The sequence below is a fragment of the Haemorhous mexicanus genome, chromosome Z (assembly GCF_027477595.1).
Source record: "Haemorhous mexicanus isolate bHaeMex1 chromosome Z, bHaeMex1.pri, whole genome shotgun sequence".
NCBI lineage: Eukaryota > Metazoa > Chordata > Aves > Passeriformes > Fringillidae > Haemorhous > Haemorhous mexicanus.
In genome coordinates this window covers 65285263-65313019 of record NC_082381.1, presented here as the reverse complement: position 1 = coordinate 65313019, position 27757 = coordinate 65285263, and the positions used below count along the sequence as shown (strand labels likewise).

Genomic DNA, 27757 nt, shown 5'->3' with positions numbered 1-27757 from the left:
TGGCGGCCGGCGCGGGGCCGGGCCCTGCGGCGGGAGGCGCTGCTGGGCGCGGCTCGCTGCGCGGCCTCCCGGGCCCCGCGCAGGAAGCCAGACCGTCAGCCCCCTTTCTTCCTCTGCCCTATTAAACCAAGAACTTTAGGAGCGGCAGGAGAGGCAGCATGTGTCCTGTTTGCAGCGCTGAAATGACACCAGGACGCCTGGGCACGGACGGAGGAGAGCAGATGGTGCCCCGGTGCGCTGAAGGGCTGCACAAGGATCACTGCTACTGTAAAGCTGCACGCAGGTATGTTCATCAAGAGAGAGGCATTGCTGGATTAAAATAAGGTGCAGATGAAAACCGTTTAGAAATCAGAAACTCGCTGAGAAAAAAATTCCCACGTTAAGAGATGAGAGCACTTGGAAAAGATCACACAGAAAAAAAATTCATTGGAATGCACCTTTCAGTACAACTTCTTGATAACCAAGATGCTGGTTTTGACCTCTCTTCCTGCTGCCGTGGATTCATCTGCTGGCAGAAAGCCTCAGTCTTTCCCTTCACACAACCAGCTGCAGCAGCTTTGCTGGAACAAACACTCCAGTTTCATCCTATGTTACATTTTTAAAAGCAGTTCATATGCAGATAGTTCAGGGTCTTGCACACAACACTGCACTCCATGTTTTTCTGTGCCAGCTGGATGGTTCAGCTCTTAAGAATGTACCTACTACTCTTTATTTTATATTCAGAAATATGTTTGCTAACTTGATAAAATTCACTGTGAGCACTACAGAAAACTGTTTATATCAACTGATTAACTTTATCCTTAAGAACTTTAGGATTATATGTATTCACTAACAGTATTTATATATAAAAGCAACCTGTTGAAACTTGACTTTGGCTGTATAGAAAAGCAACTTGAAGTGTCATAAGCTGGGAAAGGCAACAGGATGGTTGGAGGACTGAGAAGGTAAGACAGTTAAACTTTATGCTGTATCTTACTGGTTATAGCCTCCAAAATTATAATAGTGCAATAGCAACTCATGTTCCCCTTCTGACATGAGGGAAAGCAGTACTGCATTTGCACATAAGGCTTGCACACCACTGGTGGTTTTCACCTCACTCCTTTGTAAGAGGTCACTAAAGGATAAAAAGTCGTATTTAGCGCAGTAAGTCTTCCTACTCAATAAAGGCACACAACTACTTGATGAGGATTACTCAAACTTACCTCCAGTTGTTTTGTTAACAATCTTGTGTATTAATGGTACTGCTTTTTCCACTTCCCTAGGCAACATCAAGAGAGAATAGGATTTGTGGCACCAACACTGAACCAAGACTAAGCTTCAGCCCTTTATATGGAACTGGTGAAAGAGGAAGCTGCAATACTGAAAGCAGTCAGTCTTGACTGTGTGAGAGCATGCCTCTCACAGAAGGCAAATGATGTCTTACTTCAAAAACAACTTCATGAAACTCAAACTTGTTGATTTACTGATCTTAGAGCTGTTACACTTGAATAACTCGGGAGCGGTAAAGTTATGGTTCCTACTCACACCACTTTAAGGTTTATAGTTTGATTTACTTTAAAGACTACAGAAGTAAAAAGGAAAAAAGGCAAAAATATTCTTTTAGCATATAGGGGGTTTTTCCTCCTGCTAGCAGGAAGAGGTTTTTAGATAAATGGTGAACTAAAACTTAACAACTACAGGCCAGAACTTACAGAACATTTTTTTTCACAGCTAGAAAAAGCCTCTGAAAACGTGAAGTTGCCAATAAAAAGGAATGCAACAGCAAAGTACATAATGCAGCAATACTTGTATGTTATTGCAACAGCAATAATACGTGTCTATCACAAAACTGCTTACAAAGGCAAACAGCAACCTCATTTTAGGTATGCTGTTCCATGCACTGAGTATGGATAATTTTACCTTCACCTCTGTCAGCAGAAGTAAGGTGTGCTTCAGGTTGTAAACTTGGAAAAGTTTCATGATTTAAGTAATAGATTGGACCTTTTGCTTTACATTGTATGTGTCTAGATTAAGACAAATGGCTGGTAACTTGTTCTGCTTTAATTCCACAGTGCTTCACAGTTGTGTGCACGATCTGCTAGGACGGTGAGACTACCACGTTTCCTTGGACAAGTATCAGAACTTGAACTTGAACAAAGTGGGATTAAGTTTTACTCATTTTAGAAGAGCACTCCCATCCAACATACGGACAAAATAGTTTGAAAAAGCACACTGCATAAATTGACAATGATTTTTATTGTGTTTAGGAACATTCAATAAATACCAATCTTTTAGCTTCAGTTTGGAAATCTTTCCCCATCAAAAATCAGTTATTTGTGTTGTTTTTTTCTGGCATAAATTCCATTGCCAGCAATGGATGTATCAGAAAAAGAAGTTAATAAATACAAACAGACAGCTGTTTTCCAAACATACCTCCTTTAAAGGCATGATACAGATTTACTAAACAAATCCCAAACAAGTTCTTCACAGAAGAAAATTTTGCTATAAGCTGTCTCTGAACATTGTTTTCTTCACTAATGCTGGTAGTTTATTTCATGGAGTATGGTATTTTTGACCAGTAATGATGAATTGTTTAAAAACAAGTGTTTTCCCCCTCTTCCTTTGCCAAATGTATGCTGAGACATAGCTAGTACTGAACTGTGTGAATTTAAGAGTGGTGTGCCTCTTGTCAAGCACGTATGGCAAACATGAAGAAATAGCAATACGGTACTTTTTTTACTAGGGATCTGGGGGATTTATTTTTTCATCTTGATTTTAAACCACTGTTCAAGTGTTAAAGATATATTTAAGTGTAACAGATGTTTTGTGTAACTTTCTGTGAAGTGTAAAAACACAATGGAAGATTCCTGTTTCTGATCAAAATAATTTTCAAGTACTTAAATTTGAATATCCCTCTAAACTCCATTCATATTGTATTAAAAATGTGTATAAAAGCATGAAGACTAGAGAAAACCAAATAACATAACAGAGTTAATCTTGAATAAGTTTTTCCACAACAGTATTTTACATATAACCAAACTCCTGCTTTAGCAAAAGCAAAAATAAAAAAAATAAATTCTCTGCCAACTATTTATACTCAGGAATTACCCTGCTGTGGGACTAGACAGTTCAGTCTACAGTCCCTCTAACCCAAAGTGTACTCTTAGCTGTATCCCTTTGTGATTTAGGGTCTTGGAAGTTTTCAGCAAACCTCTCTCTTGCTTTATCCCAGTTCTTTTTATTCTTGCTCTGGACAAGCTGAACATCTTCAATTGAGGCTGGTCGCCTAGTACCTAAACCTGCATGCTTCTGATGTAACTCCAGTTGGATCTGTCAAATACATGAAATATTGTTGTAATTGCAAGTTAGGTATTCTAAATACTACAAATTCTGGTTTTGTAATACACATGCCACCCCCTCTCCCAAAGCACTTCTCTTTTATGTTCTAAAACACCTAGCTCATACATGAACAGTACCATGAAAATGATGTGTCACATCACTGTTTCTGGAACTATGATCTAAAGTCCTGAATAATGTCCCCTGCCACAAAAATAACTATATAACACACCTCCCTGAGTGAGTAGCCTATGATCCCTATGCTGGCTAGTTTGGCAGCACAGGGTATGGTGTGGCTCTGAGCAGCACTACTGCCAAAAGACCATACATCTTTGGTGATGAAAATGGGGTTAACATGGCTGCCACAGAGGCCCACAACTTGGGCAGCCCACTGGCTACAGTAACTTCAGCCAGCTTTTCCGCTCTCAATGCTCATTATCTAGCTTGATTTTTGTGCTACATCAGGCTCTGAGAAAGAATTCCACCCTAAACCAATCTTCAAATCGCATTACTTAAATTCCAATTTTCCTCCAGACTTTGTATTCAAATATGAAATTATTAATTCAATGGCTAGAAGCTGTCTGTCCTCCTTTGCTTAGTTTCCTAATGAACACAGTGTAGTGAAGGGACAACACTACTGAAAAATTTCAAAATACCCCATTAGTCAAAGAAAAAATAATTTGAGGTTAGTCCTACTGAGAGTATTCCTTCTTAACCAGGGTTTTTTAAGTTTCAAATGAATAATGGCATACAATTAGATGCTTTTCACTACAAATACATTCCTATGATTTTTGTCTCAAGTGAAAACCAGAAAAACCTACCGGATCCTTCATGCCACCACCATCCTTTCCCAGACCTTCCCCCTTCTTCCATCCCATCTTCTCCAACATTTTATGTCCTTTGTTGCTGTTGCTGATTTCACTTTGAAGAAAGTTCAAGATAACTGATAAGCAAGAGTTAACATAAAGAGTATGTTTTCAAATACTGAACAGAAATATGCATACATATAGAAATCAGGAATCAGTCCATCAAGAGCTATACAGAAGAACGAGCCTCAGATCAATATCAGCTTTCTTAAAACTCCAGAACTACTTGTTTGCTTTAGGAGTTAAAAGATACATCATGGGTAGGAGGGTATGGATTACAATATGGAAAAAGCGGTATCACTGCCAAATCATCCTACTGCAGCTATTGCATCATCTCACACTTCCTTTTATTAATTTTCACGCACCTACAAGTTCATGCTTCTTAAAAAAAAAACCCAACTACAGCTGCAGAGGCTAAGTAACAACTGAAGAAACATCAAGTGTCATTTGAGAGGTATGTAAATACACGTCCTGTGAGTGGCTAGATATTGACTGTGAGAGAAGCTGCAGGTGAAAAATCTGCATGTGTACTATTACTGGGACTCAATAGGAAAAATAAAAATTGAACCGCTTGAAAAACAGACACTACTGAAGATGTCACTAGTGTAGCTGGGGAGTTCTTTGCATTTTTTGAGTTGGTAAGGAAGTGATGTGAGTGTCCTTACTGCCATCTTTAACTGCTTACGTTCCATATATTTTTAAATGGAAGGTGATGAATTAATAAATAAAAGCACGTGAAATGGAAGTGTGAAAAGCTTAAAATTTTCTAGCTCTCCAACCACAATATATACAGGTAATTTGTAATTTAACAAACTGCATTCTAGTAACAAATTGATACTTATTTCATTATCATTTTTTAAGATTCACAAGAAAAGGACATGGGGGATACTTTCCCCCACCCCCAACTTACATATGAACAGAAGCTGAACTATCATCTCTCTGGAAGGTTCCTTCACTTCCAACGGTCTCTCTGCGTTTTCCTGCTCTGTCTTTGTATTTTGGATTTTTCACTGCCTTGTTGTCTTCATATTCTGTGTTCTTTCCAAGCAGATTTAATTGCATCAAGACAAAGAGAGTGGGGTTTAAATTATTTATTTTTGTTAACTTCCTTTTTTCCCTCCAAAAGTGTGGGAGCTTCAGGCTTTTTTATTAATTCTAAATCTTGCAACAAAACCTGCAGTCCTTACTTAGTATTTTCTTAGCTTACAGGAATACCTTGTAAACCATATTACTGCCATCATCACGTAACATTGCCAAATTCAATAATTTTTCAGAAGCTGTAAATAAAAAAACAGATTCTCCTGAATATTCTCTTGGTATGAAGAGTCAATACTCTTCATATTAGCAAGTCCATATTAAGCACAAAATCATGTGCACATGCCACTGGCTTTTTATATAACCATTTAGCCTGCTCCTCAGCAACTACTTTTTTTCAGAATAAACAACAGAATTAAGTATGTTTACGGATTCTGCATCAGTACCATTATTTTGGTACCTGTATAATTTCATAGAAATTCTGGCATTCTGTTTTCTACATGAATTAGTACAAATGCTGGAAGCAACTGCATGTCAACATTATCTCTACAACAGAAGTAATTTGAATATATATATTATATTGCCTGTATGTTCATGTTGGTATTCTGCTATGGACTTAAAAAGCTGAAAAAATTCCCATTCTCTTCCATAACTTTTTCAGTTCCTCATTATGCTTCCTTTCCAAACGAAAGATATGACTGCAACTCAGTGAAAACTTAGTCTACAGGAATAAAAACGAAGTCTCTTGCAAAATCTTAACTTTCAAAGGATTAGGAATCTTGTACACTTTGAAAGGATCTTCAATTTTCAATGGAACTTTCATGCCTTCTTATCATCATCTTTCTTTGTATAGGTTTGTAAAAAATATTTACTTAGGGTACAAAAGACAAAGAAGTTTAAGGGCATTTGAAAACCTCCCTTATTCAACAAAGTCTATGGCTTAAAATAGGAATCACAAAGTACTTAAAAAAAAAAGGTAAGAACCACAAGATTACAAAAAATAACTTCTACTCTAAACTCACCTGTAAACCATATTTTACCCGTATTTGTTTTAATGCTTTTCTTCTGACTAGCTCTCTCTCTTCTTTGCTAAGTGCTGGACAAACTAAAAGGAAGGACACAGGATTGAATTTATAGTTATTAATGTAACAATGTTTTGAATCACAAGAAAAATGAGACAATTTTTATTCTGACATTATACATAGACACATATACAAAGAAGAAAATCATTATGTACAACTGTTACAAGCTGACAAGAAAATTATATGAAAACTAAACTAATTATTATTTTTATAAAGTAAACAGCCATAATAAAAAATGTATCCTGTGATAATATTACTAACCAGAAGACTCTTTTTTCTTGTCCAGGCGAAGATGTGCTCTAACTTGTCCTGGTTCACATCCATCACAAGTATCACTGCCGGGGTGAATATGAAAAGAAAGCACGGTTTCGCCAATCTTCACCTCATCTCCATGCTCCAGGATGTAGGGATCACACTTTGTTTTAGGCTACAGCAAACGAAAGTTTTAGCAGGCAAGTTAAAAACTCATGAAGGACACAAACTCTATTTCATGCAACCTGCTTACAACTCAGTAGTTCAGTTTGGTCTCACAAATGTAGGCATCTGTTTAAATACAGTGGGTATTTCACTCTAGCAACTGTAACCATAGCGGATTTTTCCAAGTATAACCGAACATTAAGTACTCCAAGTGGCCCTAAAATCAGAAGGGAACTAAGGCAGGCATTAATTATGAAAGAAGACATACAATGGCATTGTAAGTGATTTGCTGTAAAACACTTAAAATGACCACAAGATTAGTTTTCTGCAATATAAAGAGCACTAAAACAGTAGGTACTCACCTGGAGAATCTGATTTCCATTAACAACTGTTCCATTCTGACTGCCTTGATCCACAAGAACATAATTTTGCAAATCGTGGTCAAAATACACTTCTGCATGAAACTGACAAATAGAAGCCTAAGTTAAATATTCTTGTTAAGTGAATACTTAACAATTTAAATGTTATTTTACAGTAAGATTTCAGAATATATTTTGAGACCTTTAAAATGAGTGGCTCTGGTAGTCTAAATTAATAAAGTTTTCACATTTTATGATTTCATTTTTGTGAAATGTAAATGAATCAGTCACAACAGCATGAACTAACATATACAGTTAATGTAATGACTTTGTTCATAAGCTGATTCAGTACTGAACAACTGTATTCTTCCAACATGGCAAGTATGCTTTACTTAAAGAACTGCAAGATTCAGTAATACAGCCTTCTTAACTGTTCTTCTAAATAACAGGCCTTTTGCTCTTAAGATATTTTATAGCACTCTCATTTAAAAATAGATCTCATTCTGCTTCCATTTACTTGGTCTTTCATATCTGAAATAACTCCCTGAATACCGTGCTTTTGTAACTTTCACATAACTCACCTTCTCCTGCATCTTAATACTTAGGACACAATCAATACCAATTTTTTGTGGTTTCTTTTATCTCCTTTCTGATAATGAGACTAATAATGTGGTGGGTTGTTTTGGTTTGGCTTTTTTTTTTTTTTTGTCTTATTGCAGTTCTGTATAGGTATTGCACCCACAGACCAGAAAAAGTGCAACTCCTGGCCAAATTCATAAAGATAATGTACTACTTCCAAAAAAGGCCACTGAACAAACTGAAGTATCAACTTCTCCAACCTACTAGAACTTCCAGTAAAAGCAGTAAGTCTAGAGAAGCGGCTGTTGAAAAGCGACTGTATCAAATTTGACTATTTAGAGCAATTGTAGTTGCTGTTTTCAGTTTAAAAAAATTTAAGAATTGAAGACTGGCTAGCATTTCTTACTACATGGAACACGCCCATAATGATATAGACTGACTAGTTCATTCAATAGACATTTTATTTTCTACTTCTGCTTTACTGAATAGAACTAAAACTTCTAAAGAGACTAAATCTGCAGGGTGTAGCATTTTTTTAAATCTCACTTTCCACTCAAGAAAAGCCAACACCAAAGCTGACAACAGCTAAAAAGCAAGAATAGTGAGGAAAACAAACTAGTATATAATTACATATCTGCAGAAAGAAAAAGTTATCTTTTCACCTTTGACTCCTTATCTGAAAAGTGAAGTAACTTCTTATATAAACTGTCAGTACCTGTAAAGTACTAAAATGGTAACATTACAAAAAAATAGAAGTCTTTTGGCTTCTTTACTTGCCCAGTTTCAAACACATGCCTGAAAAAGTTATTAATAGCAGGGAAATATTTATTCCCGAAATTTTCCTGTATGAAACATAGCAGGTGATTAATGAGAACTATCACTTAAAATAGACATAGTAAAGTGTGTTTCATGAGATACTTGCATTTATAGATTTTTAACAAACTTTTTGTTTGGATGACACAACTTTGCCAATCTACAGTTTTATTTTATTAGGAGTGTTGTATTTAGGGTCTGTGTTGAAGTATTTAGCAAAACAGAGTACAGAATTTGTAACAAAAATTTCCATTCAATCTACCACTGAAAGGAATTCTGTTAATTTTTCAAACTCCCTCTACATAATTTCCACAGTTGCTTGAAAGAAAATAAAAGAAACCCTTTTGTTCTGAGCGTAACTGCAAGGATTGCATTACTTGGTAAAGAAATTCTTACTATCTGACATCAAAATTTTATATATCATTAGTACTTAACAGGGTTTGTCCTCAAGTTCAGTAACTCCAAAATTAAAGACTCAAAGACTTTGAAAACACACTGTTGTTTGTGTTAAGTTCCCATTCAGTAAAATAGAGTACATTTTCCTTTTTACTAAATTCAAGTCTGACTAAACCCATATCTCATTCCGAAAGTTCTTTCAAAATATTAACATGATGTTCCAAATTTAAAGGCATAAAATCTAAAGCTTCATTCATACATTTATGTCTTCTATCTACCTTTCAGCAGACATGAACACGAGTTACCTTACTGACTCCAACTTCAGGAATCTGAAGTGTGTGTCCAACATCTTTTTCTCTGGAAAGGCAAGTTGATATACAAATCACAACAAAGTATAAATAGGTCTTTTAAGTGGCTTATGAAAGGTATATTTCAGTTGAACTGTAATATCATATTTCTCTTCTAAGCTATTAGGAATTTTATACAGATAGAAAACATTGTGTTCCTGTATGCACAATGTAAAGACTTGCTTCAGATCCCTTCAGCCATTTGTGTAAATGATACAAAGCAGATGATTAATAAATGATCAAAGAGTACCAGTAAATTCTTATGTATAAACCTGATATTTCTATCTGAACTGCCACGCAATGCCTTTAACAGTCTGAACTCTGCACGGCACCCTTCAGGCTCTTTACTGCATTTTGGTGTCCATGTTCCATGGGGAAGCTGAACTCTTGGTTGCATGAGGCAGGTAATACAAGTAAACAAATAGTATAATCTGTACAGGGTGAGTTTTGGTTTGTTTACATTTTTTGTCAAAACAGTGCAGTAGTAGGAAGAAGGTATTTGTGTACTACATTCTTATACTAAGGAATTAAGAAGCAATGCAGCTAGTAAAAGACCTATATGCAAATTCAAAGTAGACTTGTCTGCTGATTTTCACATACATGACTCAACCTTTAAGAGCAAATCAAAACATGTCTATCAGCATTAGACAGAAACAGCTTTTCCAGGTAAGGTTTTTAAGTAAGCACGGAAGTAAGTAATGCTTACTTTTTAAGTAAGCATTAAATTCATCATCCATAATGAACAAACCAGGTTTAAGAATGCATACAGTCTAGCACAAACCACTTATTATCTAAAGGCAATGAACACACCCTACTGAAATTTCACAGTGTGAGGAAGTCTAGGATATGCTTCCTAGTGATCCTGGATTTCTGAAGGGCATTCTTCCATTTCTGAAAAAAAAGTACTTCAGTGGCCTAGGACAACATTTACTTACTTCCTAGGGAAAAAATTTTCAAAGAAGGGCTTGCAGATATACTGCCATTGGGGCTCACAACACTAAGTTATCACTAACTATTCAGGTGTGCTAAGCTGCATTAAGTGTGTATGCTGTTACATTATCAAGATGACATGTTATGTGACCTGATTTGAATTTCTTACTGTGGACTAACCAAACTCAGAGTACCTCACAACTGCTGCAGGCTAGGAAGGCAAGCATGAAGAGCAGAGACAAGCAATCCTAAGTGCTTTCCACAGTTTTCAAATAGAGGTAGTTTGAGATATATATATATATATATAAAAAAATTTCATTCAGTTTTACCTTCCAATTGTAGCAGGTTTCACAGCAGTGATAATATAAAGTGACCCAGTCTGTAGAACTGGTGATCTTATTACAATAACTCTGATACAAGGAGGCCAGATCTTTTCTTCATCTATAAATATATAGAAAAAGAAATAAATCACTACCACCATTACTACCAACACATTTCAGTTTTAACTTTATAGTCTATAGTTTTCAAAAAACTGAAAAACATTCAGCCATTAGCTGGCTGAATAATACACAACTTTCACGAAAAGAAATGCGTAGCAACATCTGAGAGAAAACTTTGATGAGACTGTTGTTTCAAAGGCTTTCAGACTGCATACCAAAGTATTACAAATATTTTCCTAATTCCGGTTTACATGTGGACAATTCTTGAGTTACAGTAGTAAAATATATACACATTCACAAAATTTACTAGTATACTATAAATTTATGGATCATTAATTGTTACAGATTAGAAAACAATTTTACTTTGAGAAAAGGCGGCACCTTTATGTTCACCACATCACAGACCTACCACATATCAAACTTTGTATCTGACAACTTCTATGTCAAATGTATTTTTACTCGTTTTTTCTCTTAGGAATGCTATTCATCAACACGGATAAGAAAAAATAATAGACAGAACCTACAGATGCAAATGCTTTTTAGTCTGATTATAATATCAAGATACTATATTCTGACAGCTGTATGAATTCTGTACTTGGATGTACATTTGCAGAAACAATCTCCAATGACCTCAGCTAGGAGCAGACATAGATGAGAAGATACTACCTTAAAAGGTTCTAGGGGAAGAGAAACTGTCCCCACTTTTTATTACTTCAGCATTACTGCCAAATTGGATATTAAGAAAAGACAATTTAGTCTGAAAGCCTGATGGTAGCAAGCACATTTTGGTTAGCATTAATTACCTACAATCTGAGTAGTTAAGTAAAGTAATGAAAACATAAGAAACTGACAATAAACTGTGAGCAGGGCACAGGCTACAATACAGTTTTCTATGGGTTGTATTTAATTCCGTGATTTGGAATATCCTTTGCACATACACAGTTCTGACTGGCTGCATCAAGCCTTTCACAGGTTACCTTTATTTTTTTTGTTTGTTAAGGACCTTGCACTTTGGTATAAAACAGTATACAGGTTTCCTGTCTGTATCCATTTCTCACAATTTGCCACTGGAATATGCACAAAATAGGATTTCAACTAGTACCGACTACTCCATGCTGCTTTTCACCACAGTAGACCTATCTTGCATTCAACTGAACATGATGGTTTACAACATGATGGTTTACAAACAGTATCAAAAATACTGTATATTAATTTAAGAGTCAATACACAGAACTACTGTGAATTACTCATCTAGAACCCCTATTTTAGCAGCAGAGTTTCTTTTTGCCTTTCACTTTCCCAATCAAACAAAATCTTTTGAATCCCTGAGGTTTCTACACAAGCACAGACTCACATCAGTAATAGCTTTTATAAAAACTACTACTTACTTTTGTACAAGTGAAGAGAGGGAAAGAAATGCTGGTAACAGATAAAATGTTTTCAAAGCATCTCAATCACATGCTTTTATACATCTTTTAAAATTATCCAAACTGGTTTTTTTAACAGGCTTCTGGAAAAATACAGAAATGCCATATATAATCCACAATAATTCACCTTCATTTTCTGAGTATTCTGAATCACCAGTTTCTTCACTTGTTAATTCCTCTTCACTGTAGGTTTCACACTCAGAATCTGTAATTTCACCTTCTTCTGGTTCACTCTCTGTGTCTGCTGTTCTACTGTCATCTGTATGCGCTGCAGCATCTGGCGTACTTTTGTGTGAATGTGAATTTATATCATCTGTAGAAATGGGTTCTTTGGCTGTCAGACTGTTTAGTGTTTTTGTGTCCATTTTAGTCTTCTTTCTTACATTTGGAGACTCATCTTCTTCAGTAGAACTAACTTGCTCGGTGGTGGAAAAGCAATTCAGACTGTTAGATGATTTCTGCTCTTCTGTGTCCAAATCCTGGAGGGGAGTTATACAATGTTACAGTCTTTACAGATTGAGTTTTCCTAAAGAATAGCCTGGAAGTAAATTCTTCACTTAGGAAGAATTATTTTTAGAACTATTAAGAAATATTTATTTCCAGAAAGTTTTACACATGCAGTCAGCAGAACTTTAACATTTCAGTGAAAATATTTTCACATCCTGCTAGATGTGACTGAGACCATCTTCTATTTGGGAAAGTGTGACTGCCCTCCTCTTCTAAACTTCACTTACTCTTCTTCTAAACATCACTTTTCTCACACTTTAGAAATGTTTAGAAACTTTAGAATCTTGTCCTCATTATCAAACTTGTACAACATGACTTTGAATATTTTCCTATTTCGCTTTTATGACACTCACTTTTGTCCCTCTCTTATTCAGTTCTTGCAACGTGCTTAGAAGGTCTTTAACTGATCTTCATTGTATTTTCCTGCTGGTTTTATCTTCTTTTTTATTACCAGAGTCCAGAATATCTGGAATGCTCACTCATGCTTTAACTATAGACCTGTTCTTCCTCCTTTCAAAACCACATCTTTAACAGAGCCTTTAATCAAGACAGCAGACAGAGAGTAGAAGCCTAACTTATGCTATGTGAATTAGTTATACTAAAAATCCATTTTCTACTGCAAAAAGTTTCCCAATTTCTCTGCTGAATATCAGACAGATTGGATCATTAGAGTTTCTTCCACTTCCACTTATTTCATCATCAGGAAAAAAAAAAAACAAAAACAACTTTTTAAACTGAGAAATCTTTTTGCCAGAGTACCTTGAAGATGTAATTCTCAATCTAGAAGCTTCACAACTATGTTAAAAAAAATAAAAGAAGGAAAACAGAGAAAATAGAGAAAGAAGAACAGAAGTAGCTTTAAAAGATAAATAAAATCTCAGATTAAATTATGTGTCATTTTAAGTTCAGAGTAAACGCATTCAATTGCCTTCAATTGTATCAAATATTGCAACACAGCAGGTAAAAAATACATCCCTGACCTTCTTCCATGCGTTTCTATTTCAAGATAAGTGAAATAATGTGAATATTAATATAATGGAAATTAAAGCACTTTCAGAATTGTTAAAACACATCAGTGCTACAGACTATGACAGACACAACAATTCCTCTCAGCTGTTGGTTAGGAGAGTGTATGTAGCAGGCGCAGGGCCGGCTACGGCTCCGTGGAGGGATGTTTAGAGACAGGTATTTGCTAAATCCTAGGAATTGAACCAGGAGTCCTCACTCTGGTCCTCCAGGCCTGCTTATCTCTCTGTGACCCCATAGCTAGTTTCCCTAACCCTTGCAATTGGTCAGTTTTCAATCCTCCCTAACCCTATAAAAGAGGCTGTCTTGGCCCATTTCCCTCAGAAGAGCAGCTTCAAGACCCTTCGCGAGACCCTCAGAATAAACCATCGTGGAACCCTTGGCCGCCTTCTCCTCTCTCTTTCGTCTGCCTTCCAGAAGCCACGGCCAGCCACAGCCCCTACGAGCAAGCTAAGAGCTGAAATCATAAAAGAGCTGATTTTCACGAAGAGCTGACAATCACTAAGCTTGCTAGGGGCCACGGCTGTGCTGCAGTCTGGCCTAGGGCACCCCAGCCTCCAGAGGGCTGAGGTGTCCAGCCTTGAGACTGCTTGCCTGGGGCGCTTACCCTACAAGGGATCAGCTATCCGGCTAAGAAGCTAGCCCCTGTGGCTTCATTTTTATTTTACAAGTGTACCTTTAAAACACCTTCAGTAAGACAGCAGGTTCTCAGGTAAAACTTAAAATGCTTTTAAAAAAGGCTTTTATGCTCTAACTGAAAGACTATTGGTTTGTTCAGGGTTTCTCTATAATGCACTAGCCCTCCTCCCTGAATCCCCTAAGTTCTTGAATAGAACGGAACAGGATATCAAGGTCACTGTGTAATGCTGTGTATTTTAAACAAAAAAAGTAGTAGTCCTGCCACAAATAAGCCAACACAGTTTGGACATGTCAAACACATTAATTCCATTAGAAGTATTTTTGGAAAATCTGAGATTTTCTTCTATGAGTTATATTTTTCAGTGTGTTTGTCTATATTTATGTTTGGTACAGGTATTATATTGATACCAAACATACCAAGGCGTTCTGCACTCTAAAAAATATTATTTCTATAACAGGGTAACCTAACAAAGTAGCTCAGGGTATTCTAATCTAATAAAACAAAGAAATAAATCTTGAAAACAAAGAAACTACACCATCTACTCAAATCATAAGCAAGGCGAATCATAAGACATGACTGTGATGCACTGATGCCCAAGTAAAAGGCTCCAACCGCTCAACTCCACAGTGAACCCCATGATATTCTGTGATTTTTGGCATAATTTCAGATATTTTAAACTAGAAAGAAAAAAGGTGCTGTTTCAAAGCCTGGCTACTAAAGAGTAGACTCTTAGTTCTGTGTTGAAAACAGAAATTTTAAAAACAGTCTTATAAACAGACCAAGGATTCCACACATACAGTCATTCTATGATTTTGCCAATATGACCATTAAGCCTCTTCTCAGCAGTTACTGTATTTTTTTACAATTGCTGCACTCAATAGTTAAGAAAGCAAATAAACTAAATAGTTAAGTACTGATAAAAATGCAGTCTTCACATTTGAAAACCTTGTATGAAATAAAGAATTTAAAAACTGAATATGGATTTTGAGCACTTAATGATTTCATGGATCTCTATTAAAATGCACATCTGAACAAAGTGTATAAACATTAAGCCTACGGATACTGAATAAACCTTACAGCATTTGACACAATCTTGTGTTGCAGAAATCCTTTTCCATTATGTATGACTATGTACTGGTTTTGGCTGGGGTCAAGCTAATTTTATTCACAGTGCCTAGTGTAGGGCTGTGGTTTGGATTTGTGTTGAAAATGTGGCTGGTAAGGCAGAGATTTTTTTTTTTTAATTTATTTATTGCTGAGCAGCGCTTACACAAACCAAGGCCTCTTCTGCTTCTTACACCACTCTGCCAGCAAGGAGGCTGGGAAGCCTCCAGGAGTTTGAGCAAGACACAACCTATACAGCTGATCCTAACTGTCCATAGGGTATCCCATACCATATGGCATCATGCTTACCAATAAATGCCGGGGGAGGAACAAGGAAGCAGAAGGGATGTTGAGAGTTTGGCCTTTGTCACCATTATGTGTGCTGGAGCCCTGCTTTCCTAGGGATGGATGAACATCTGCCTGCCCAGGCAGGAAAGCAATGAATAAATTCCTTGCTTTTTCTTTTGTTTGCACACATGGCTATATCTCAATCCACAGGTTTTCTTACTCCAGTCCTTCCAATCCTATTCCCAATCCTGCTGCTGGTGGAGTGAGTGAGCAGCTGTCTGGGGCTCAGTTGTTGACTGAACCATGGCTGACTACCACTACCAACACAGAACATGTGTAGCATGTAATAAAGTCTAACTAGGCAAACAGCACCGACACCCTTGCCTCCATATGGTCATCACTTAAAAACCAGGAACTGGCAGCAAACACAAAATTCAGTAAATACTAGCGTAGTATTTCAGGGTACTAGTGTACCCTGAAAAATGCAATAAATTCTAGCAATGTACTTAATTTCTCAATGACTACCTAACTCTTCATCCCAAACTCATGCCACAAGACACAAAGTATACAAGCAGATGCTCATTATAACCACTTTTTCCACCATGGTATATTTTCATACACATACAGTTTTTCGTTGTTACTTTGCCCAATACATCTTGACTGACACCAACAGTAATGAGTTAGACATGGACAGACTATGTGATCCAGGTTTGAAAAACCTTATATCTACTGGGTATTACCACATGATCTCTGGGATTCTTCTCACTAAGCTGAAGCTGAGAGGTGCAATCAATCTGATAGATAATAAACTATTTTTTAACTACAGAGTTGAGTTGGCTCATATTTCTGCATCCGTGACAAAGTCAGCCAAAAGTACTTCGAAATCAGGATATTTCTGTATGCCATGAGGACTGATCTTTGAAGAATAACAAATCACGCGTATGTGAGTGTAACTGATGGTTTTACTTTATCGAGAATATGCCACAAACAACTGATTACAATGACCTGTTGAAATGCAGACTGTCCTACTTAGAAAGTATATATTATCATTGTCATTTAACTGTTTTTATTTAAAATTTCCAAGTATTTAAAGCATTTGACTATACTATTTGCTTCACTGTTACAGAGCAAGACATGTTGTCTTTCAAAACTTCAAATTTTTCTGTACTATGGCTGACCAACATGCATTTTCATGCAATTCTTCAGCATCCCCATACATGGGAACTTACTATTGTGAGCATAATTGTCTGAATTCTAAGAACTACACTATTTAAAATGTTTTTTTCTAAATTTATTTTATACAAAGCAGAGAAATATAGATACAACTTTTCTCAAATGTCTAGCCTGTTTTTTGGTCTGCTAGAAGTTCAGTAGGTGATTTAGCATAATCATTTTTTCTCAGCACTCATCTACAGGACTGAATAGTACACCTTTAGGATTGACACCCTCAATTTGAAATTCAGTATTTTACCAAAGAAGTATTTTCAAACACTTAAAAATAGCTCTTTCACTCGAATGACTAAGCTTTCATGTGCTAAAATCACTCCACAAGTACTTCAGTTACTCTCATCCACCCTACACGATACTCAATTTTCCAATGCAAAAAATCTAATTACATGCCAGGAAAAAACCCTCTTCCTACAGCATATAGGAGCTATTTCATACACTGGTGGTGGACAGCTCTGAATTAAATAACCATACCTAAAGAATGAGTAGTTTCTTTAGTCCAGACCCTTTATGTTATACAGGGATGCTAAATACTTATTTTCCCAAATATTCTAGAATGCCATCAAAGTTTTCTTCAGATGTTACTTACAAAGTATTTAAAATCTATTTCAAAGCTACTTTAGCAGGTGAATGGATTTTGATTAAATAGCTTTAAACATTTATTAATTCCTTGAGGAAAAATATGTATCCAAACATCAATTACTAGATATTCTTTTTTCTTTAATAAAAATGTCAAGGTTAAAAGGTAAACATCCATGGACTAATGTGTGTTTGTTGTCTCAACTCTACCTTTACCAGAAGCTGCCAATCCAAAAGAAGAAATCTTCAGATTAGCCATGGTTTCTGTCAACTGATGTACCTAAAGATGGGATGAATATCAGCAAAAAGTAAACTACATGTGATAAAAAAAAGTAAAAAAATCACTGCTTCAAGAGTTCTATGGGAAACACTGCTAAAACCACCATGCCTCTCCTACAGAAGTAGCTACGATGAATCTATAATGGAAATGAACATGGTATAAGTTAATTTTGAGTACCACACTGAAATAAAATTTAGTAGGTGGTTGCTTGAAAATTAAAAAAAGAATTTAAAAGCAATTTATGGAAAAAAATGGCATGCGTCAGAACTTCCTTCTAAATTTTGCTATGTATTTCTAACAGCCCCAATGCAGCAAGTAGAACTGCAGGATCACTACTGCACACAGTCTATTCTTCAAAGTATATGAAAGCCCTAGATCTTGATATTGGGCCAGGGATCCTATTATCACTTATGTCACCTTTTTTAAAATTTTTAAACTTTTCCAAATTTACTTATTTAAAGGTTTTTCTTGTACAAAAGAAAATACCATGTCCCACCTTTTTTCTGACCTACAAAAAGATACAAGAACTAAACTGTATGTCTGAAAGTTTCAATGTGTTCTACCAATGTTTTTATATAACCTGCACAGAGGCTAACACTTCATCCTGGCAAAAAAAATCCTAATTGTCAGTTAAAAGCAAGAAAGTAGAGACAGCATACTTTGTTTTACAAATCAAAAGAAAACTATCTGTAATACAGTTTCAGTTTGTGACTGAAAAGCAAGGATGTCTTTAAGGAAAGTTCTTGTATGAATTAGGAACATTCCCCAGGTGACAGTAAGCACATGGTTTTCCCCTCTGCTGTTTTTTACAGTTAGAATTACATTTATATTGGTCAACACTTATGAATATTTTCTTGTTTTTCAAAAGGTTATTCACCTTTAAAAAAATGTGAATATTTTAAAATTAAAAAATTTAAAAAATGCAATAATATTTTAACATATTAATTTTATCCTTTACATTCTCAGAATTATACTGGGTTTTCTTTAAGAATGCTACAATATTTTTTAACAATTCACTTGCTATTTATGTCGTGTTAAGTATCCTTGTTTCCTACTTACAAATAAATACTGTATGTAAGATAGTTGAGTACATGAACTTCCTCACAATAGGTAGAAATCAAAGCACGACAAAAAACCCTCCTGTGACCAGAAATAGAAAGTTAATGGACTGTTCCAGTTACAATTGTTTTTTAAACAAAAAAAAGGTACTAACTTTGGTTTATATTAAGTCATTCAAAAATGAATGCATGCAATTTTGGTAAAAATCATTGCTTACTAATACCACCTACCTAGAAATATATACTTGATAATCTACACACATAACTGCTAAATTTCCTTATTTCTTGTATTTGACAATTCCTACATAATTGTAAATATCTATAAATATTTGTTTACATTTATTCCTTTAACTGATAAAGAGAGAAAAAATTGATATGATTCTGTAAGTACTGCTGTCTTCCCCTGCTTTACATGAATATTCTTATAAACCACCTCAGCTTTGCCCAAGAATTATAAAGTTCATGAGGCGAATGACATGTTCCAGAAGGACACCCTGCTTTCTTAACACTAGTGGTCCACAGCCCAGGCATTAAACCAAACCCCTCTCCTACTTATACCATCTGTAGAAAAAGAAAGACAAGTAAAACCTACTTTGGTCAAGAAATGAGGCAATGTTGGGACCATTTTTCAGCCTAGCAGCACAATTTAATAAACAGTTGGAAAAAGCAATAATTAGGTACTAGTCTTCAAAAGCATTGTTTTAACTTCAATAATTTAAACAGCATTCAGGGAAAGAAAAGGGAGAAGGCTGACCAGTAAGTTTGGAGAGAAGCATTTCAATATACAATGCTTCAACTACAAAGTCCTATTTAAAACCAGATGTTTTTAGTTTTATTCTACCATTAACTTATTAGTGCCTTTGCTAATACAAGACTAAACTGGACAACAATTATACTGCCAAAAAATACCATGCATCTATGCACTTGACTGTGCAGCTTATAAACTAATTTTCCAATTTTATAACAGAAAGATACTGTATTTTGTTCTAGAAAATCTTAATCTTTTATATTAAAGTAACATGGAATTTTAAAGTGATTAATAACCACAGTACAAGAATAAAATGTTTTAACTCAGCTATGTAAAGTATATCAGTAAGTTTTTCTTCTAAATCCAGCAGTGCATTTACGAAGAAGTGTACTAACAAAAAGGCATTATTTTATCTTTGAAGTTTAAAATGGAATGTCCTATGTTTCACTTTGTATTCTCCCTGTTTTTCTTTAAAAAATAAAAAAGACCATGATTACTTCTTTGACACAGACCTTCATTTCTGTTCACAGAAGAAAAGATCTGTGCACTACAGTATACTTTAAATGTTTTCCCTGTTGCCTTGTTGGTCAAACAAATTCACAAATAAAGCAAATACTCAGTTTGTCATCAATAAAACAAACAAGAATAAAAAGGATGTTTACCTCCTACCTTGTGACTGTGGAAGTCTCACAGAAAAGATCTGTTAACAAGACTATCTAAACAAAACCACTGGTATAAAGTAAGCTTAAGACAAACCTCTGTTTCTAGTATAATCACACTACAGAAGCAGACTATGATGGGAGTCTAAAAAGTAGTCACCATTGTTTGATAGGTCAGAGCTATACATGGCCTAGAACTTTTATAAGCACTCTTGTTGGTTTAGGTAACAGTTCATCACAGAACTAAATTTAACAGACCTATTAATCAGTTTAAGATAAAGACTTATTCCTGTGAGCTTTTCACGATTCTTTCCTGACACATGATGGATAAAGTTCTGTACTGACAAATGCCTTTTGAGAGCGGCAGAATGCTAATTCAGCATTTGCACAGAGCAGGCCCTGAACCTGGGTGCTGGTAAAACTGCACTTCCACTGCATTAGCTCTCTTCTCTTAAGTCTAAAGAATCATTATGCTTAGTGTTGCTATGTACACAGATCAAGCTTTCCAAATTGAAGTGTTCACCTGAAGTTTCCTCAAGGAGCAGAAATTCCTGCATTAGCCACAATTCGTTTATAAAATGTGTAATTAGTCAACAACCACTAGCCATTTAACCTAATTACACTTTTTCTTAATATAAATAGTTTCCATTTTCAAGTCTTTCAGATGACTTCACTCCTGATTAAAATTTTTAACTGTGTATTGATGTTATATGACTATTACGTACGGGTATCTGGACAGTAATTATTTCAGATTTTAACCAATCTGCATGTCTGAGGCCTACATAATGAAAGTATGTAATGGTTAAAGCAATAGCTTTGAAGAATACAAACCAAGGAGAATTCAAACTAGAGAAATCAATATATTCAATTTTATCTTAAAATAATAAAACAAACTGACAGAATAGAACTCAACATCCGTAAGTGTTCATAATGGAAATACTTCCTGAGGTTTAATAGCTGTGTTAGTACGTTTTGGTTTAGGAGTCAGTAATGTTTTTCAAGACAACACACCACATAGTAAGCTTTCTTAGCACTCAGAAAAATTTTGTAATTTAAAATACCTATTAATTACAATGGGCATTTATTAAGATGCACAGCTTATTCACACACTAATGACACTGAAAATGCAGTGAACAAATATCAACAGGAGAGCATAATATGCAAAGAAACAGAACTTCAAAATCACCAATCCCAAATGATAGCAGAGATACAGTAAAATGGCAATGGACTATGCTCTGGAATGTAGTCACAGAGAAATATGAGTGTATTTTCAAAATTTACATTTTTTTGGTTCATAATGTGAATCTGAAAAAACCAACCAAACAAAAAACCAACACCAAATCACAAGCCAAAATCCCAAACCCAAGACACTGCCACTGACTTTTTGATTTAAATCCAGCCCCACACAACACTGAATTCATTCTAGTGTGCCTGCTATTCAAAAAACTTCACTGACACTCAGTTTAAGACCCCTTTACAGTTGGGTAGTATGTAAAAATATATTGAAAAAGTGAGGGAATCCAAGTTAAAAGTTTCATCCTCAATCACTCAATGAGAAAGTTATTTGAACACTAACTACATGTTAGCAAGCTGCTGTATATAGTTTAAGTATGTTTAAAGAGTTTAAAAAATAAAGCATACATTGTCTGCATAAAACCCCATAGCCTGTAAATTGCATCATGGACAAAAACTCAACATATTTTGCATTTTCTGTCTATCATTTCTGAGGTTACCTTATACTCATCTGCAGCAATCCACTCTGGTTCTTTTCTCTTCTTTTTCCCCTTTTTATCCTTGGTGTGCTTAGTACCAGAGGCCTGGTAAGACTGCAGATCCACTCGTGAATGAAACTGGTATCGGCCGCTTTCCACATCACAGTAGTAATAAATTCCAGTGGCTGGGTCATAATAAAGTTGGTTTTCCTTTATAAGAAATGAAGAACAATGTTATCATGTCAATAAAAATACTGTTCAAAGAAACATCTGATTAATAAAGAACCACATTTGAATTTTGATAAAATGAAAGAACTGTGGTGGTTTGATCCTGGATGGCTACCAGATGCCCATCCAACCACTCTGTAAACTCTCCTCCTCAACAAGAATGGTAAAGAAAAAAGGATGGAAAGCTCATGGGTCAAGAGACAAAAGTCACTATCATGGGCAAGCCAGATTTGACTTGGAAATACCTAAAATACAATTGGATTATGAGGATCAAATTAAAAACATCTCTCCCAGTCTCTTTCTTTTCATAAGCTCAACGGTACCACTTCATTCCCATCTCTTCTCCCTGTCTTCCCCCACCTGAGTGGTGCACGGAAATGAGGACTAAAGGGGCTGAGATCAGTTAATAAAAAGTCCCTCTCTGCTGCTACTACTCCCTCGCCCAGCACAGGATCTCCAAGAACTGCTTCAAGCATGGGTCCTCCACAGCTCCTACCAGGGAGACGTGCTCTGAGCTCTGGCATGGGCTCTCCAGTCTCCTAAGTGCTGCCTTAAGATTTTAGCTTTTATGTTTTTCATATATTTGTAATCCTGCAATTCTTTAGTGTATAGCCTTAAATTCCATATAGAGTGTTAGCTACTGCTTTCCCATTTTGGTCAGACAAAACAATTCCTCTCCAGGCCTGGAAATCAAGGACACCTCACTGTCTCAGGTCCTGAGAAATGTTAACAAAAGCTGGGCATGGAAGCAAACTTGGGGTAAATGACTTCATTACCTGAAACTGTAATTGGAAGATTAATTCCCAAAATGCAAATGGACCAAACTTACATAAGTATAAAAACTTGTGACCCGTCATCTATTTTTAGGATGTAGCCCTGGGGGAGCTTTGTCTGCACTAAATGTACCTGGGGGCCCTTCAATAAATATAACTGCTTTTTGTTCCCTTAATTTTGCCTGGTCTCTGTTTTTAGGTAGCCAAACAAGGCACCATAAGGAGCTGATCCTGTGTGGGATCCTCCATGGACTGTAGTATGAGTAGCTTCTGTGTTGTCTGCTCTATGGATTGCAGGAAATTGGCTGCTTGGAGAACCTCCTCCTGTTCCTTCTTCTTTGCCCCCGGTGTTCACAGGGTTATTTTGCACACTCAACCCCCAAACAGACTCCACTGTGCAGAGCTATGCCCCTTCTTACACTGGTTTCAGAGAGGCACCACCAGCTTCTCTAATGACCATGCTGTGCCCTGCAGTGGAAACAGCCATGTCCAGGCAGCCCCTGCTCTTCTCTCAGAGAGGCTACTTCTGCAGCCACGGCCACATCATCAGAACTTTGCCAGCAAACCCAATGCAAGAACATCTTCTGTAATTCAGAACACTTATGTACCAAGAAAAGATATTCTTTTGAATAAGTCTACCATAAACTGTAATCTGTAGCCCCCAACATTTATGTATATCCATAAACGATGTCAAAACCAACGGTGTCCTTTAAGATCTTAAAAATTAAGTCCAGAAGCATCCTGAAAACAAACAAACAGTGGCGTACTTCATGCAATTTTTACAGTTGAGTTGAATATAACACTGCAAACAAACCTTCTGTTCTCAGTGCAGTAGTGTATGCATATCTATCCACAGATCTGTATACATATACAAACACACCTCATAGGACAAAAAGAAAATCTTTGCAAAAGTTACATAAACAAGGTACAGCAAAAAGTAACCATTAAGAAATTATAACCCATCATCTAATCTTCTTCTAACACTTTTTTAGAAGTGTTTTCTTTTCCTGTAGAATCAAACTAGTTGGTAACAGTACTCAAGTAAAAGCGCAAACATTTTGTGTACTTTCTCCCAGTACTCTTTTCACTGTGGAGAAGCAACTGACTTCAGAAATATGTTTTTTTTCTAAACAAGACATCTTTGAGCTCAAGATTTTAGGTTTGAAAGAGTTACAGATCAGCTTTATAGCATATAATCTGTACAATTCCAAGTAACTTAGAGACGTATGAGACATCAAAAAACCAGAATTAAAATCTAAACTTGTATCTTAGCCTGCTATCTTTAATTTGACTGAAATAATTAATAAACTAATTAACAAACTTTTACCACTATTCATTTTCAGTAACCTGTTTTTCAAAACATAAGATCAGCTTGGATCTTAGTTCTCTGCTTATATCAACCTTTACTAACAAAACTTTTGTGATAGACAAAATATTCCAAGGATTTTGGAAATGATCCTTACTGAATTGTAGTAGAATCCAGTGCTATGGTCATAATACAATCCTGTATTTTCATCATATATAAATCCAGTTTGTGAAACAGCAGCCTCTGCAGCAGCTCTCAAGCTCTCTGCCAAAGAACCCTCTGGTACTGAAGTTTCTTCTGTCTCCTGATAACAGAAAGCAAGAAAGGTAAGCGCTCTGGACTGTTTCAGAAGGCAAAAATCTGGCTGTGGTTTAATGGTAAACTCCTGCTGATTTCAACAGGACCAAGACTTCAGCCTGACTCTTTCATTTTTCCCCAGTTTTACTCAAAAGTGACTCACACCAAATATACACACAGGAAACATCTTCCAGAGCATCCCCAAGACAGATTTCTGCCCTCTGTTCCATTTCAGTTGCTAGATGCTAAGGCACAAACTCAGTAAACTGAGTGACCTAGGAAAAGGCTGGAGAGCAGGGAAGAAAACCAACCCACCACAAAATAAACAAAGAAATCCAGCCATCAATGTTCTTCTCCTTATATCTTGCTTCCTTATATCAATGGAAGAAAAAATAAAAAGCACTATTTAAGAAAATCAGAATGGACATATTGGACCTACTCTGCTGATAAAAAAGATCTCGCTTCCAGGCTATGCAGGATATATATGCCTTTTTGCAAGACAAACTCAAAGACACAAATCTAAGAGGGTGCTCCACTTAGAACATGCTACAAAAAGAACTAGTTTTGAAGTACAAAGGTATTATCAGCACTAGACCATCACAAAAAATCATTCTGTATAAAGCTCTCAGGACTGCAAGAACATCTTTTAGATGGAATATTAAAAGAGTACTGATTTCAAAACTGGTAGAACTCCAAACAGTCCAAAAACCTGTGAATTCTGGACGAAATTTTCATCTTCTCCACCTTCAATAGCTCTGGTGCTATCCTTCCTCAGCGGAATATTAACACCTGCCTCTGATTCCTCTGTGGAGTTATGCTCAGTGCCTTCACTCCCATGACTGTGCTGCACTGGTAGTTCAGATGCACAGTCTTGAGTATCAGTGTGATTGTAATAATTTTCATAGTAGTAATAATCTGCTGGGGGAGAGGGGGAAGAGAAAGAAAAGTTGAAGTTGCATAAATTAGCAAGGCAGTATTTTACTAATGCAGTTTAAGGATGTTAAATCTTAAACTGGAAATTTATACAATTAAGTAGTCGAACGAAAATCAAATATTAAGCAGTGCCTCTACTATGAATTTATTCCAATCCTATGTCTTGTTTTCATATACTTCAAAAATTGGTAAAGTATGTATATGTGCAACATGAAATTACTACGTAACAAATTACAATGGCATGAATTCTGCTAGTCCATGCTATGTTTTATCCTGAATTAATGCCTTGAATGAATACCAAATGGTCTGAAAGATAATGTCAGGTTACTGAATTTAATTCAGCAAAGGATACAGACCTGAAATGTATTCTATATTATAACACTTTAAAAACTAAGATACTGTTCTATATCCCTATTTAAACAGTCACCACCCTCTCTACCTGCTTGTGACCATGCAGCACAGTCCTCTGTCTGTACTTCTACACTAGACGTATCTTTCTCCTTTCTATTATGGACTTCTTTAGTGAGTTCTTCTACCTGAAAGAAAAATTGCAAGTTAAAAACACAATACTGCATTTCAGTGGTCTGCCATCTCAGAAAAGAGAGTCAGCCTATTTTGCATTCCGTAATTCAAACAAAACATAATGGCATCACAGGTGTTTCAAGTGATTTTGTTTTCCAGGAGACAATTTTGTACTTGAATGGTTAGCATAAAGAAACACATAATTTCTGCTCACAAAGGAGGAGAGAAACTTAACCAAGGTTGGCTCTAATGCCCGCCCTGTAAACTTGGATTTCAAGCAATGACTGCTGCTCTGTAGCGACGACTGACCATGGCATTTACAAAGCACAGAATGTTCTCAACTAGAAGGAACCCACAAGGACCACCAAGTCCAACTCTTGGCCCTGCACAGTGTCCCCAAGAGTCACGCCATGCGCCTGAGAGCATTGTCCAAATGCTCCTTGAGCTCTGTCAGGCTTAGTGCTGTGACTGCTTCTCTGCAGAACCTCCTCCATTGCCCAGGCATCCCCTGTGTGAAGAACCTTTTTCTAATATCCAATCTAAAACGCCGCTGACACAACTTGAGGCCGGTCCCTCGGGTTCTGCCACACAGATCAGTGCTGCCCGCCTGCCTCCTCTCACAAGGAAGCTGTACACCGAAATGAGGGCACCCCTAAACTTCCCTCTTTTGCCATAAGCATTCAGAGAAGTTTTGCCAGTCTTCCTTTACCTCACACTTCATTCATTAAACTTCTTTCCCTCTGCTGCACGTAGTTTTTCCTTCTGAATGCAAATCTAACCCTATGATAGAAAAGGAGTTGCCGTTCTCACCACCAAGTTCTGACTCGAGACCTCATACCTGCTCAGGCCCCTCGCAGGCCAAGAGAACCAGGCAAGCTCCGGGAGCTGAGGGACCGTGTGGAACGGGCACATCGCGAGGAGAAGACAAGGGGAGCGCGGGACGAGCGGCTCCCGGTCGGGGAGTGGCGGCCGCGGGGGTTCTGTGCCGCCCGGCCCGGGGGGGCCGGAAGGGTCGGAGGCCGCGGTATCCGGGACGGGGGGCCCTACCTGCCTCCTGAGCGCCTCGCCGCTCTCCCGCTCCCGCCGGTACAGGCGTTGGGTGCGCCGCAGCCGCCGCCGCGCCCGCTCCAGCTGCTCGCGGCACGCGCCCAGTTCCGCCTGCAACGCCGCCGCCGCCGCCTCCTCCTCGCCCGGGTCCGCTCGGCTCTCGGCGCCCGGCGGGGAAGCCATGGCCGCCCGCCCGCCCCTGCGCCGCAACTCAGCGCCCGCCCTCAGCCCGCCCCGCAGCGCCCGCGCGGCCCCGCCCGCCGGCCCCGGCCATGGCCGTGGCGCCCGCCGGGCGCGAGGGCAGGACGCGGCGCGGAGCGCGCGCCCCCGCCGCACCGAGAGCTGTCCCGCGCGGCGCGCGAGGGTCCGTCCCGCGGGGTGGCGGCGGGAACGCGGCGCGGGCCCGGAAACGCGGAGAGTAGCCGGAAGCGGCGCGCGCGGCAGTGCGCTTGCGCGCGGCAAAGGCTGGGGAGGGGCCGGGGGCGGTCCCGGGGCTGGTCCCGGGGGCGGGGCTGGGACTGGAGATGCGGAGCAGGGCGGAGGCTCCCGGGGACAGGCCGACACCGGGAGCTGGGGCGGGTTCTGCTGCTCGTTGTACAGCGGCAGCGTCGGGGACAAGATGAAGGATAAGCTGCAGCCCCCAAAGGCGCGGCGGCCTCAGCGCCGGTCGTGCTCCAAGTCTGTTACTGACCTTCACCATCACCTACGCTTGGTCGTGCCAGGCAGAGCTTGCTGCTGGTGGTGGGCCTCAGGGTTCCAGCTGCATCGTATAAGAAAAGGGAAAGCAATTCTAGCGTGTACTTTCATGCAAAAGTAG

At 37.7% G+C, this 27757-nt stretch overlaps 1 protein-coding gene, 1 long non-coding RNA gene and 1 other non-coding gene across 4 annotated transcripts; 2 read left to right on the top strand and 1 right to left on the bottom strand.

The window, feature by feature from the left end:
- Window positions 1-64: 64 nt before the first annotated feature.
- Window positions 65-2790, top strand: LOC132341621 (uncharacterized). Its single transcript, XR_009490275.1, has 2 exons — window positions 65-283; window positions 1263-2790. It is a non-coding gene; the product is annotated as an uncharacterized LOC132341621 (long non-coding RNA).
- On the top strand, window positions 930-1058 carry LOC132322607 (small nucleolar RNA SNORA47). Its single transcript, XR_009485141.1, has one exon. It is a non-coding gene; the product is annotated as a small nucleolar RNA SNORA47 (small nucleolar RNA).
- On the bottom strand, window positions 2217-27138 carry AGGF1 (angiogenic factor with G-patch and FHA domains 1). Of its 2 annotated transcripts, XM_059873398.1 has the most exons (14): window positions 26941-27138; window positions 25811-25907; window positions 25148-25353; window positions 24299-24445; window positions 21856-22044; window positions 12134-12485; window positions 10469-10580; window positions 9168-9219; window positions 7078-7179; window positions 6560-6725; window positions 6239-6321; window positions 5092-5219; window positions 4137-4236; window positions 2217-3309 (listed from the first exon to the last, which is right to left on the bottom strand). In XM_059873398.1, exons 1-14 carry the CDS (start codon window positions 27121-27123, stop codon window positions 3109-3111), a joined length of 2118 nt encoding a protein of 705 aa, XP_059729381.1. In that variant the 5' UTR covers window positions 27124-27138; the 3' UTR covers window positions 2217-3108. The 2 variants fall into 2 exon arrangements, with proteins under 2 accessions (XP_059729381.1, XP_059729382.1); XM_059873399.1 differs by lacking the exon at window positions 26941-27138 and having other exon boundaries at window positions 25148-25356; window positions 25811-26884.
- Window positions 27139-27757: the final 619 nt, after the last annotated feature.